Below are 14,541 nucleotides of genomic sequence, written 5' to 3' on the forward strand. Positions count from 1 at the left end.
GACACATGCCTGTGAATTTTTGTTGTATTATTTAATGAAATTTTGATATTGCCAATCAATAATTAATTACCATATGGTTCTCACGTTGATCTTGGCGGAGATATTTCAGACAATACTACTTCTTTCAAAGAATTTGATTTCACTGAAAAGTGGTATCAATGACTTATATTGTACTTAAGATGTTAAAAACCACACGAACGATCTTTTTGAACATAAAAAAGAAGAAGTAAAAATCCCTTGGAAAAATATCGAAATTCTGTTTAACGAACGAGTACCAAGGGTCTCTGTAAAGAGTCCTCGAGGCCTCGACGTGTACGCTTCGCTGGGGCAGGCGAGGGTTCTTCCTAGAAAAGTAGAAAGGAAACCCGGGTGCGGCGAGCGTCCCCCTTGGCCCGTCGGGCCATCCCAAACTGTCAGACGGACGGGTCGCTGCCGGGGGCGGAGCCCGTCTTGCTGCCGTCGACACCAGCACCGCCACCGTCGCCGTCGGCGCCTGCACCCTCTCCGCCCCTGTACGGCGAGCCGCCGGCCCCACGCGCCGACAGACCTCGGAAATCCAGGTTGTACTGAAAAATAGACCCAAAAAGTTAGATTATTAATAGCACTTATTGATACCTCTTCGATTTTTCCTAAGGAAGAAGGTTCAGGGTGGTTTCCTTCCTACGTCGAACGAAAAATATCTTGAAAGTTTTGATAATAATATTAAAGATTTATCGTTTTTCTTTTTATGGAAGTCTGGACAATTTTTGAAGTGTTTGAAATTAAGAGAAATCGATGACTATTGGTCAAGGGTAAATTTTGTGTATTAATTATTAATGGATATTAATAGTAATAAACTTATAAAACATATATAAGGATATTAATCTAAAGTTAAATGTAAAGTTGTGTAAAATGTAGAAAATGAAAATAATATGAGACAGAAGGTTAAATTACAATTGGGACTCTCTCTATGGTCCTCCTCCGAAATACCAGATTAAAAAATTGTTTTCAACTACGTTTAATTGCTAAATGCGATTATTATGCATTAATATTAGTTACTTCATAATTACGTTTCACTTGTATCAGTAATTATCAACTGTGAATAATGCGCTTACAAGCACATAATCAAAATCTAATTACCCTTATCTCCGTTGAATCCCAAAACATTTTCGCTCGACGTATCGATTTTCTAGTTAACATTGCAAATGAGTTCCTTTGATAGCACCCTGACTGTTAATGATGCTCTCACCATAGTAATAGACAAACATTATTATAATTATTTTGTTACAAGCAGAATAATCTTATGAAAAATCCAAAAATGAGAGGTTGTTATTTTAAAGATTGCCATTCATGAAAATCACATGTAAAATTGTTATTCTGAATAGATATAAAAATAAGCATTATTTCATGGTAATCAGAATTTCTGACAATAATTGAACAATAAAAATTTCTTTTATAAAACGTTACATTGCCCCAGTTCCTGCAAAAGATTGCTGAAAACAGTAAACTAGAGTGATTAGCAGTTGATTAATGCTATTACATATGTAATTTGTTAATCGAAGCAAAGCTTTTGATAATTAAAAATATTGATAATATTACAGTAAGAAAAACATTCAAGCAACTTACCATGAGAATAGAAAGAAGCCTACGCGTAAAATGTGCGATGAAAAATAAAGCGTTAAGATGAAAAACATTTTTATGAAACGCGAATGATTGCAGACGATCGATCACCATTTGCAAAAAATACATAAAACAAAGTACTGCTCCATTATCTATTTAAGTTTAAATTTTTTCAAACAAATTTGATGCTCCAACAAAATAATGGTCCCAGAAAAACCATTTATCCCCCGTTGGAATTTTATCCTCTCAACTTCGGAAGCTAAATAATTCACTTTTTCATCAACGCAAGTGCAGCAGCAGTTTCCATATACCGAGGTTCACCCTTAAACCCCTAAATTCCGGAAAAATTACGTTGCTTTCAATTTTACCGTGACCAGTGAACTCGATTAACCCAATTCACCAGAAGAAGTTTCGCCTCGGTCGATCGATCGTAAACGGAATCGTTCGCGCGAGTTCGCGTGCAGGAAGCTACGTGAATGCGGCGATAAAGAAAAATGAAGGAAATAAAAAAAACCAAAGTCGAACCTGTGCAACGTAAAGAACAACGCTTCGTCGCGAATACGCGCGAGCATCGCCGTGCGACGAAGATCTGTCTGTGTTATCTCGGCAGAGTGGCGTGCCTTAAGTGCTGCAGCTGTGCGTGGTGCAGCTGCAGCTGCAGCATCTGTAGATTCTGCAGACAATTGGGTGCCTGCGGTCCGCAACTGGACGTTGCGGTCGTCGAAGAGTAGGGTAGGACCGAGGGGTGAACGAAGGACGCGGAATTACGTGGACCGGTGTTCGACGTGGGAGTTGGCACGATGGACGGACCGAAGGATGGAAAATTTAAACCTGGCGCTCTTAAGATACCGTGTAATTGGGCTGAGGTTAAAGGATGAGGATGTACGTAGGGACTCGTTGAGGGTAACAACTGCGGGCTAACCGGATACAAGCAATCCTCTTCGCCCAGGCCGGGCACTGTTGTCGGACTGAGCTCCACGTACTGCGGCATCGTGATATTGTGCTATTCGATGAATACATGGAAGGACATGTACACACTTTAGGCGTGATACGATACACGTGACGACCTGTACGATCACCTGTGCGAATATTTGTGTTTTAGTATAATTCAATTCTAATTTGGGCCTAACGACTGTTTTTTCATTCTGTCTGTTTGAAATTTTTAGTTTAATATTTTGTGGATGGATCTCTTGTGGAAACTCTTTTTTTTTACCACTAAATATTACTTACACAGTATTAATATTATTCAAGGTTTGCATTTATGTTTCATTTTTAATTCTTGATGGTGTTAAATTTATGGTGTTGGTTCCTGATGATCAGCATGGCTTCCAACACGTTAATATTCTTGACAATCCATATTATCGTGTGCCATATCATGCATGGTTATAATAACTATGATAATGAATGCATTAAATGAGAGGAAATTATGTAAATTTTCAAACATTTAACATTGAATCTGTTTTATGTAATTATGTCTGCCAACCCAAGGCTTCTGTTCCACTTGTCTGACCACATATGCTGTTATACTACTGTATACTACTATTTGTCTAATTAGTTTGCTAATGAAATTCCCTTGTTGAAATACATATTTTGGATGCTAATTAACTTGAAAGATATGAAATAAATAATTTATGTTAATATATAACATTATTAGAGCAACAAATATTCGCACAGAACTAATTGTTTAGGATTTCAAAGTATTACGCACAGCTATACGTTTGCATGAAAATTTGAACGTATCTGCTGCTAACGCAAAGCTAGCTATGATAAAAAAATAAAGTTCAGTCTTTCCTTGTTTAAACAATAAAAATGATCATATAATTACAACAACATGAGACACATAATAATAAATCAACGATAAGAATTGATATATGTATATTGTAAAAAGAAAGACTAAACAATTTTTCTCGACGCATAGCACAAAAATCAAAGTTAAAAATTACTGAACAAAAGACAAAACTGTAACCTGAATAAAAACAGTAGTTGATCCTTGATTCTTTGAACGAAGAAAACAAGTTATGCAGATATCTTACCTTTGTGGCGCAGACGAAACATGTGGTGACCACTTTCGAAATCACGTTCATTAAATTCTTAGTCTCTTGTATCACGTTATCGACTTTCGTAAATGTGGCGGATTTCCCGACTGTGGGATTCTTCACGGTGAATTGAAGTTGTTGAACGTATGTCGGCACACGGTCGAGATTTTCCAGAAGTTCTTTCTTGTGCGGGCCCCCTGGTACCTGTGCCCATGCAACATCGTATACAAACTTACATTTTCATTCGTATCGCCAGGCAAACCTGCTTGCACAATGTTTACAAAGATTTCTATTAATTAAAGTTCAAAATACAACGATAATTAATAATATAACAATAATCATCAAAAATGGTCTAACAGATGATTTTAGGCTTTTTCGTTTGATTTTATATTTCAGAAATTGAACGCTAAAATTTACAATATGACACATTTTCTCAAGAAGATAAATAATTATTTTTATTTATAGGTAAATTATAATTATTTTTTTATTAAAATTGCACGAGTGAAAATTGATTGTGTTTTATTTCTCTTAAAAATGTTTCAAATGTATAAAATTGAATAATTAAATAATTAATATTGATAAAGAAAATATTTTATGATATTATAATCATTGTAAACTATCAATCATATTTGCCCAGCGAAATAATTTATATACATATGTAGCGTTTCTCAATGACTCTTCAAAGCAATGCCTGAATTCTATTTTTCATTGATTGTCTAGTAATAAATACTTTCAAATACGTATATATATATATTATATATATCTTGGATATTTATAAAATTGTATCTAGTATAATTAGTTAACAAAAAAAAGATTTCTATTCATCCTAATAGAAACACAATGCAAAAGTTTGAAACGGAAAGTGTAAATTGTTTGAGAAGAATATTAGAGAGTGATTGTGTGAATGACAGTGAAATAGTACAGACCTTGTTGTTTTTGCTAGCTTCTCTGACATTCATTAATTAACTCTTTATTAAGAACAATTAACACATTATAAAAACCATCACAGCTAAGATAAATTTTACAAGTAATGTATTAATTAAAAGAGCTGACTATTTTAAATTATTCCCAGTATTAAATCTTTCATTAGAATCAATTTGTCACTCGTAATTTTCTAATTACTCCAATATTTAATTACTTCAAATCTGATGCATAATATTAGAATTTTAATACTGAAGACATCTATAGGGTATAAAATGAAATATGTTACGAGAAGATTTTCAGAAAATATTTCAAATTAAATATTGTTAAAAAAGCAAATGGTATTTTGAAAAATTTTCATAAGCACATCATTGTTATTTAAAATTTTTAGCAGAAAACATTATCAGAAATACTAATATGATAAAATTTCATCTTAGCTGCTTGTTAATAAAAATAATTCATGAAAATCAGAAATTAGAAGCTGGCAAAAACTGAGACATAATAGTCATGCCCCAGATAGTGGAAGGAGGGGGACCACAATGCACATAGACGTCGTCCACAGACGGAAGCATTCCCGTAGCATCTAAAACACACCTTACTAATCGTACACAAAAAAGTCGTAAATGTACGTACACAAAATAGATTTACCAACAAAATAATGATTATAGTTAATCTGACAGTATGAAACGTGAGATTCCAATAGTGATAGCTCGTCTAATTTTTAAAACGAGAATCACGTTCCTCTAAAATCAATTATCCAAAAGTCTCAACAAATTTCTCAGCTACACTTCAACAAAATAAACAATAATTATTCTCATTACACATAAAAATTTAATAAAGGGTAATCCTTGTCATTTCAAATTTCCATTACACAAAATCTTGACCCATGAATATTTCAGACCATTATAAACTTTTCTTTTCCAATACGTTAATTTTTTCTTAATCGATCAAATTACCTAATAAGAATGATCTTACTCTGGTACAAATTACTCTAAACAAAAAATGAATGAAACGTTCTTTGCAAACGTGCTTTTCCTCTCTGGTAAGTACAAAATTAACAGAATGATGTAATTACACACTACATTGTTAAAAAAAGAAACGATTGTTAGGATGATTCATACCAGGTGTCACGGATCTTGCATAGCATTACTGTGTATAATAAATATGTATAACAGTAAAGAAACAAGTGTAGTGATGTGAGAATAGAAACGACAACATTTAAACACAGCAACTGGAACAATGAATTCGTCAAAAAAGAAAATGAAAACACGAGCGGTATATGTATTTATATATAATGCACTGCAATGAGAACGATCTGTACAAGGCGAACGTGATCTCTATGAGCCCAACAAGGGTCTAAAGTAAAGAGAGAAAGAGTTTACCTGGATGGAGGCATTCAAAGAGCGAGGGTCAAAAAAGGGTTTCATAATACAAGAATATATTACAAGGTTAGCGTTTCTGTTGATTTCTTTTAAAGAAGAGTATAGAGAGATCAAAAAATGGTTTCAGGTAACTATATATATATTCGGCCTAGCTAGGAGGGTCGAAAGGGCAGCAAACGTGTTAATTCGAACATGTCTAATGCTAATAGCTCACGCTCGAGTTACTTCCAATCCACTTTTAACATTGTTCCAACCAATAACTTCCAGATTCTTTCATTTATTGATTGAGAGACTAAATTTTTCATTAACGCATCGATGGTTGCATATTTCATAGAATAAATTCTCCTCGTGTCATAAATGAAATTTTTTGTACGACAGGATTTTCTAAGTAAACTAACAGGAAATAATGAATAAATTTCCTTATATATAAAAATATTAAAAATTTTTTAAATTCTCAAAGTCCTAATTTTGAAAGCCCAATTTTGAAATCATTCATTTATCCAAGTGGTCAAAGTATTAAACGCTTCATGAATTACATGTTGTTATGTTATAAAAAAAATATTTTTAATTTTACCGAATGATACTGGGATTCGAAGTAACCCTAGCGCGGCGATTACGTAAAAATGAAACTGAAACAGCGAAATTCAAGTAAAAATATCTCCAATATAGCAAGGATCAAAAAATTCGGAATCAAGTCCAGTATAGAATCCGTATAATAAAAAACAATGGGTAAAAAGAGTATGATCGTAAGAAAATAAGAAGGGGGGATGTACGTGTATACGTGTACGTATATAGGCGATCCCTGTACATGTACACGTATATACATAGCATCTCAACATCAGTCCAATTAAAAAATGTGTATCACTTTGCTTTTAATCTACGCTGACCATGACAACTGCTACATACCTGATAGCTGAATTGTCTCACAACTTTGTACAATCTGTTCGCTTCCTCAGCGAAATACTCAGCTTGGGTGAACAGATCTTGGGTTGTTTTCAATGCACCCTCGCCTCTCGTGAACTGATACATAGAGAACGCCATGGACGACATGTTTTTCGCGCGTTTCACGATGTCGTTGTTCTCCTCCAGGGCGCTTCCGCTTTCCTGCCACTTCTCCGTTTCCGCGTCCATCTCGGATGTGATCAGCTTCATCTCCAGACCGGCTTTTGCGATCTTGGCCTGTTCCTCGCTGTCCAGTCGCACGGGCTTTAGGGGTTTGCTGGTGGTGCCGTGTTTCTGAAATTAAAAAGAAAGAAATAATCCTATTAGAAAAAAAAAATACTTGATATTAAAATTAGGCTGTTAAAATTATTAAAAATTTCAGGAGGAATACTGGTAAGCTACTACAGTCATTATTCTAATCAAATTGTTAAATTATTATTTTATATAGGTGGCATTAGAAAATAATTTGACAATGTATACAGAATTGCTAGATCACTGAGTGTGGACGTAGCTCATGAAGGACACAAAATTATTCAAACGCAAGGCTTATTCCACTATCAGCTCGTATTAATATTTAGTTGGACCTTCATATTAATTATGCATCCTTGCTGGTGTCGAGTAAGCTACCCTAGAGAATACTGTGCATTATTGGATCGAGTCTATCATCCATTCTGCTAATTACTAAATGGACCACCTCGCTTTGAATATTAGTCATGAATAAATCAGATATAATGTATGGTAATTCTTGAATGTTGAAACGGACGATGTACCGACGACACGAAAGTGGAAATTCACTTACTCCTGGCCGCGGCAGAGACATGTAAACTTGTTTCTCCGGTCGATTTTGGTTCAACTCGAGCACATCTTTCGCTACTGTGGTCACATCGGTCATGAGCCATTGCCACATGTCGGTGAACACTGTAATATAAAAAATAAACAAATTATGTGAGATTTATTCTATTGGTTTCTATTGTGTTTTAGGTGTGTATGATTTACCTTCTAGGTTTTCCTTAGCGATTTTACTGGTGGGATGTCTGGCCAACGTGTGAGCGGCTGTTACCACTTGGGGACCGTATATTCTCAAGTTGATTTCCGTGAACTTTGCTGAAACTTGCAGTGATTCCGAGAGTGCAACGTGTCTCAGCATTTTGCAAACCTGTCGATTCAAACATTAAGAGAAGATTTAAATATTTAGTCATTTCAGAATCAATCTGAAGTAGGGGTGAGCCTTTTCTTAACCCTCGGAACGGCGGATCATTCACATTATTTTCATTTTCTGTTCTTTTCAAATTATTCTTCCAATATATGAAACACTTTTATTTAAAAATTATAAATTTAATTCTAAGCTAATACCATTTGGGTCACGATCGACCCAGGCTCCGTTGTTCAAGGGTTAACACATAATGGTTTCAATTTTTAAAAAACAAGTAGCATTTATAAATATTATTTTTCTTTTCTCTGAAAGACATTGTTTGTTTGGTACTTGTGCTTTATGTGAGTAAAGAAAGAAGGGATGTTTATGATAGGAAACACTCACTTCAAGAATATGATCGATGTACTCGTGAAATCTATCGCTGCCCTCTTGAAGACGATTTATGTCATTAGCCAGAGCGAGATTCCTGATGGTTGACACAAGTTCTTGTCCAGCTTTGGTTACCTGTCCAAGGTCACCAGCTTGTTCCATCGTCGTGGTGCATAGCTGCTGACGAAGATCCCTGGTGGTTCGTAACACACCCAGCACAGCTTGTTCCATCTCAGAGCTTGGGGATCCACCTCCACCTTCGTAATTCTAATATAAGAAATAACAAAATCTTTCGTATTGTTATGAAAATCATATGAATCGAAATTGTGAAAAAGTCTCTACGTTAGAAAAATTCGAATACAATTGGCTTCGATCATGACTTACTATCTTTTATAAAATCAGAATCAGAAAATGGTCAATCCAGTGGTTAATGGAAAGATGAATTAATTGATACGTACTTTAAAAGTGAAAACAAAAAAGATTTTTTTTCTAGTTGGACATTGTATACTATGATATTCACAATGGTTTTTACCATGAAATGTGCTCCAAGGATTTTCACAAAGGGCCACACATTCTATATCGTTTTCAAAGGGACAACTGACCAACTGCTATCCCTATTCACTGGCATTAGTCTCTCATAACTGATTCGGTTTAGCACGGTCATTCATTCGGATCTATGACTCTTTCAAACGAGGATCAAGCAATCTGGGATTACTCTTTCAAGAGAGAACATTTAATCCGGTATTATATGAATCTTTTTATTTCATGCGTTAAATCCTTCCATTCGGACAAATTCTTCTATATAGAAGTAGATTTTATCTGCTCTATGATTTTTAGTTCTACAGAAACTTTTGGCATTTATTCAATTACCATAAAACATGTAAAGTTATTATAAAATAATTTTGTTTCTTTCAAATTCGTTTGTTATTTAAATATCGAAGGATTTTCAGCAAAATATTTATCTTACCATGCTGTTACCGATCCGCAATAAGGTATTGAGCTCGAGTTTCGCACGATCGCAGAGCAAAAGGATGTTCTCTCGGTGCTCGTGGCTCGTGTAAGCGCTATCAGTGAAGTCCTGGGTCCTTTCGACGACAGTATTCAGCGCGGATGTGAGAGTTTCCCGGCAACCTGGTCCTAGGAGAGTCATTCTCGTAGTTTCCACGAGTCTCTCGAAATGTTTCAGAGCTGAGAAAGCAGTGCTGCTGTCCCAGTCCTCCTGCTGTGGGCTCTGAAATTAATGACCGAATCAGCGAAACTTCTCTTCCGAAGAGACCAAGATACCATCTGCTTCGAAATTTACATAATTCTCTCCTTTCCATACTGCACAAAGACGTATGATTGAAATTTTAATTAAAAATAACTATAGCACGTTTCGTGACTCGCTGTGGTAGCTTGTTTATTTTTTTCCTTTTTTTTTTTTTCAATTTATCAGAAGATACGCTTTAAAATTTAATTACGCGTGTTATAAACAGCGACTATGTTTACATGGGAATATGACCCAGTACCAAGACACCGTGTAAAACCTTAATGGCGCGTCGCATCTAAATATATATCCTGTCCTAAGGTCAGCATACATAGTCGTAGTTCAACTGATCACAGTCAACCGAGGATGGAGTGCATTCGACTATGAAGTATTCGAGCCGCATCGTGTGCAACTATATATTTTTCTAGAGCAATTACTCGCACGAGATCCTTGAACGTGACCGAGCACCTCGAAAACAGTATTTCCCTTTAAAGATCCGCGATTATCGGTCAATCTGCACGTAATAAATTTTTCATTTAGTGCTCTACAGAGGTTCTCGTATATCGAGCTCGAATATTTTAGCTCTGTTCAATAACACGATGCATTTTCTTGAGGAAATAAAAAATAGCTGCATGAATTTTCAATTTATAGATCTGCAATTGTCCAAAAATTAGCTCAATAGCCGCAAAATATGAAATTTAAATAAAGTAAAATTGTAATTAGTGCTTGAAGTATATGAAGATAAAATGAAAAATAGCTAAATGCAATATTAGTCCTCGAAGTATTGAAAAATAACCCACGCACGGCGGACCATGGAGAGAGCCCAAATTTTTACATTTAACTTTAGTTAAATATCTTTGTATGGATATACTTTATAAGTTTAGGTCTCGATTGACCCAGACTCGGCTGTGTTTAAGGGTTAAAATCTATATTACTCATTCCATTGTGATTGCTCTAAAAAAAAAAACAAAAAAAAAAACAACAGGCTCATGAAAGTGTTCGCGATATTCTGGACGGCATTTAAACCAAATAAATTCCTCTTTGCCCGGTTCATTGTTCTTGCTCGGGAAGATTTGGCCGTTGGCAAGAAATTTAAACGATGCCGATGCATTAATGCACCGGCTGCAATTTGGCACGTGCCGAAGAATGGGCCGCAACGTTTATGACATCCATTTCGGCATCGTTCGCTATGCGACGCCCTTTATCCGCGGTACGATATCAATTCGCATTGCTGTCAATTCACCGAGTCCATTCCATGCTTCTTACATTTCGAAAATGCCCCTGTTTGAAGACGAACGATACCGTTAGAGCACGTTGAAACTTTACTATGAAACATGGAACACCTTTCAAACGACCGTTCTCAACTTTCTAATGCTTCCTATTGTTACACGTATCGAGAATGAAATTTTCGGTAAAGGATCTCGACAAGTGTCAAACAAGAGAAAACCTATCGACGATCCTTCGAACGTCATACGATCCATCTCGACGTTACGCTTTCATTCTGAATGAATACATAGAAATTTTATCTTCTACAACGGTTTGTATCTTTTATTTTTTAGTCTTCTTTTTATCTCGACGTTGAATGAACGCGCGGTGCTTCGTAACTTTACGTATTATAACTTTTTCGAGTAGTTATACTCTGCTGCGTCTGACTATGTACTGAGCTCTTCTACTCATTTCAACCGCAAGCGCTCACAGACACACTGTACAACATATTATATTTACAAAGTTTAATTAAATTTCAATTTTTATGTTTAATTAACACTTTGATAGCTTTACATTTTGTAGAATTTGTTTTTCCGATTTTAGAATTATTTTCTGTGACAGAAGAGAATTTCATTTATCTGTAACGTTAGTAATTTTCGAAGGATAATTAGTAGCGTTCTAATTAAAATTCTGCCCCGTCGAAGGATATTCTTTCACAGCAGTCCGCAATTTTGGCAACGATCATACGGCGAAATGATTGTTTATGGTGGCACGTTAGAAAACTTGGCCAATGTTAGCCAAGGTCAGAAAAATCTTATTTCACGGGCGATGCAGGTTAATCGTGATTCAGAATTTGGCGAACGAAAGCTCCTTGGAAAGATTCCAGGTTTTCGAATGTATTTCATTGTTAATGTTTCTCGCCGCGTCGTCGCGCGTTATTTTACGAGCGTACCATCCTAGATTTGTGGCCAATATGCGATAACATTGGTCGCTTCACGGCGCCGAAATTCTATGAATGCATGATGCCATTGCAAGAAATTTGGATTTGCATAAACACGCATTGAGAATGAGGAATACTTCGGAGTTTCGTCGTATTTCGAGGCCACGAAAACATTTGCAATTTCCATTGATAAAGAGATATATAAAATGTACTGTGAATGTATATTGCAAAATAATACGAACAATTTGTTATTGCAGATTTATATAAAATAATTTCAAAATCCCTGTTTTATTTTAATCCCCTGTCAAAAGATAACACAGTGAAATTCGAAAATTAAGCTCACGATTGATCGCAGCACGATTCAGTTTTAGATTTAAATCTCACTGACACCGGAAGCTATTTTATTTTCATCTTTATTCATAGCGAAGGATACGGTATATGCAAGGATTAAAATGATATTCATTTCACAGTCAAATATCGGGTTTTGCACGATTCCTGTATTTATTTCACTGCGATGTATCATATTCCTTGACAAATTAACTGTCGTCAATAGACAGTAAAGAAAACGAAAAATTGCTGAAAATTTTCAGTAGCATCGATAGTATATCAATAATTTGGGGCGATAAATTTAAAAGGCGAAAGACTAGAGCTTGACCATTTCTACTGTAAAGGTCCTTCTGTTAAGAATTAAGAATCCACTTTGCATATTTTTAAATAAATTCTACAAATATTTTAAACATCTTTCTATTATCATTCCTTGTTCGAAAAATATCCTTAATTAGTGCTATTATAATATGTCTGACTATATACGATTATTTTCACTGTCCAAGTGAGTATATTTCGAAATCTACCTTACACCTTTTTTAATAAATCCTATAGATATTTTATACTCTTTTCTTTGTTTAAAAATATTAAATACTAATTGAAAGAATGATATAAATTCTCTAACCTGCGAATTGGAATAGGATTGTGACTCGCTGCAGTCCAGCACCCCATCTTTAACCACGTAGTGTATCAAATCCATGGCTCTTCTCATCTGGCAGAAAACGGTGTCTCTGTTCTCCCTGGCAGATGGACATTCCGGATGCCTCAAGCAGGTTTTGCTGGACGTGAGCAGCATCATAGTGCTTCTCTCTAAAACTTGGCGAGCTGCGGCCATCTGTGCCCTCCGTCTCTCGTCTTTCAAGTCATTCTAAAATTTCGAAACGTTCCATTCATTCGTTCCTGCACGTTTCACGTGTTGCTGGTTACTATTTGTAAACACTCTCTTCTTCGCAATTAATACGTTCACTGCCAAATTACTGTTTACCACGAGATTAAAATATTAGCTACCGAGCACGCGATATCGTGTTATCGGACATTTGATGTTAATCAAAATGGCTATAAGAAATTTATAAACGACGATGTTTGATAAAAGCATCCAAGTATAATTACCTGTCGATCACCAGTCAAATGAGCCAGTTCCACCATCTCAGCCCCGAACTGACTGAATGCCTTCACGAATTCGGTGAAATTCGAAACGCTCTCGAGGCGACCCAGGCTACGAGCCACTTTGTCTTTCGCGAGAAGAAGCTGTTTGACCACGGCGATGTCAGCCAGAAGGAGGACTCTCGTCACAGACCCAAGAAGACATCTCGCAGCCCTGACGACAGAGCCACGATCGGCCAAACTGTCCTCCATCGCGCACTCGCATAATTTCTCGATTGCTGAACCTGAAACGGAATAATTTCTCCATTAGTAACGTCACTCTAATTGCTTCTATTTCGATGGAGATTCATATTCATTAATCTTATGAACGATTACAGAGCAATCAATAAATTCCTGGCGTTACGAGGATTCTTCTTTAACGAGAATTTTATTCGCACGACAAGACATATACTTCGATGGAGTTAATATATATATACATATATCTTTCATCGTTGAAGATTAATTTGAGGGTTTTTTTTTAAATAGGAGAGGAATTAAATGTAGAATTTATTAGAGCTTGAGTTTAACACTATTTATAAGATCATGTAAGGGTTTTAGAAAAAATTAGGAAACATTAGAAATTGTTTATCTCGAATTCCTTTCTTATTTGACATCCTCTTTGTAAGACTGCAAGAAAAAATTTTTGTTTATATATAATACAATGGTATTATTAATGACACTTGGTAATCGGATTGTACACCTGCATATCCTTGGTATTAAATGCAGAATACGCTTTATGCAAATCAATCTCTCGCACACGCACACACGGTTTCCATCCTTTGGCTGTCATCGTTCTGAAACCCGCCTCCAATATCATTCTGCGCGACAATCGAATTTCCTTTCATCCCACGCAATGAATATTTATCATCTTATGAAACGCGACGAACGTGCGATGAAGAATATCAATTGCATTCGATTTTCTCATCCTTTTCGCGCGACAGCCAACGCCTTGTTAAAGGAAAAATTTATTTTAGTTCTTAATACCGTCGGTGTCATTATTATCGTCAAATTCATAACTGTATTGTAAAATGATAGAACAGTTTCAGGATGTTAAAGAAATTTTTGTACAAAACACATAAGTGTATTTCTTATTTATGTCTTTAAAATTAATGAACTTATGGTAAATTTTATTTAATTGACCCTAACTCATATGTATAGTAAAAAACATGTATCACTGAGAATCTAAAAAATCTATAAAAATTAAAATTAATTTCAAATTTTTTAATTATGTACGAAATTTTGCAATCAATAAAAATATTTTAGTAAAGATATTTAATTTT

At 35.4% G+C, this 14,541-nt stretch overlaps 1 protein-coding gene across 4 annotated transcripts in view; it reads right to left on the reverse strand.

Annotated features, from left to right (window-relative positions):
• Positions 1–330: 330 nt before the first annotated feature.
• LOC114874370 (alpha-catulin) overlaps positions 331–14,541 on the reverse strand; it is a 55,038-nt gene continuing 40,827 nt past the window's right edge. For 3 of the 4 annotated variants that reach the window (XM_029183572.2, XM_046287364.1, XM_029183573.2), the window contains 10 exons: positions 13,229–13,506; positions 12,744–12,986; positions 9,370–9,633; positions 8,418–8,669; positions 7,877–8,036; positions 7,680–7,798; positions 6,845–7,174; positions 3,633–3,839; positions 2,125–2,602; positions 496–566 (listed from right to left, as the gene is read on the reverse strand). In XM_029183572.2, the coding sequence (XP_029039405.1) occupies positions 2,198–2,602; positions 3,633–3,839; positions 6,845–7,174; positions 7,680–7,798; positions 7,877–8,036; positions 8,418–8,669; positions 9,370–9,633; positions 12,744–12,986; positions 13,229–13,506 (2,258 nt within the window). In that variant the 3' untranslated portion in view covers positions 496–566; positions 2,125–2,197. Of the gene's footprint in view, positions 567–2,124; positions 2,603–3,632; positions 3,840–6,844; positions 7,175–7,679; positions 7,799–7,876; positions 8,037–8,417; positions 8,670–9,369; positions 9,634–12,743; positions 12,987–13,228; positions 13,507–14,541 lie in introns of all 4 variants that reach the window. The other variant, XM_029183574.2, reaches the window with a different exon arrangement.

This window comes from Osmia bicornis, chromosome 10 (genome assembly GCF_907164935.1).
Source record: "Osmia bicornis bicornis chromosome 10, iOsmBic2.1, whole genome shotgun sequence".
Lineage (NCBI taxonomy): Eukaryota > Metazoa > Arthropoda > Insecta > Hymenoptera > Megachilidae > Osmia > Osmia bicornis.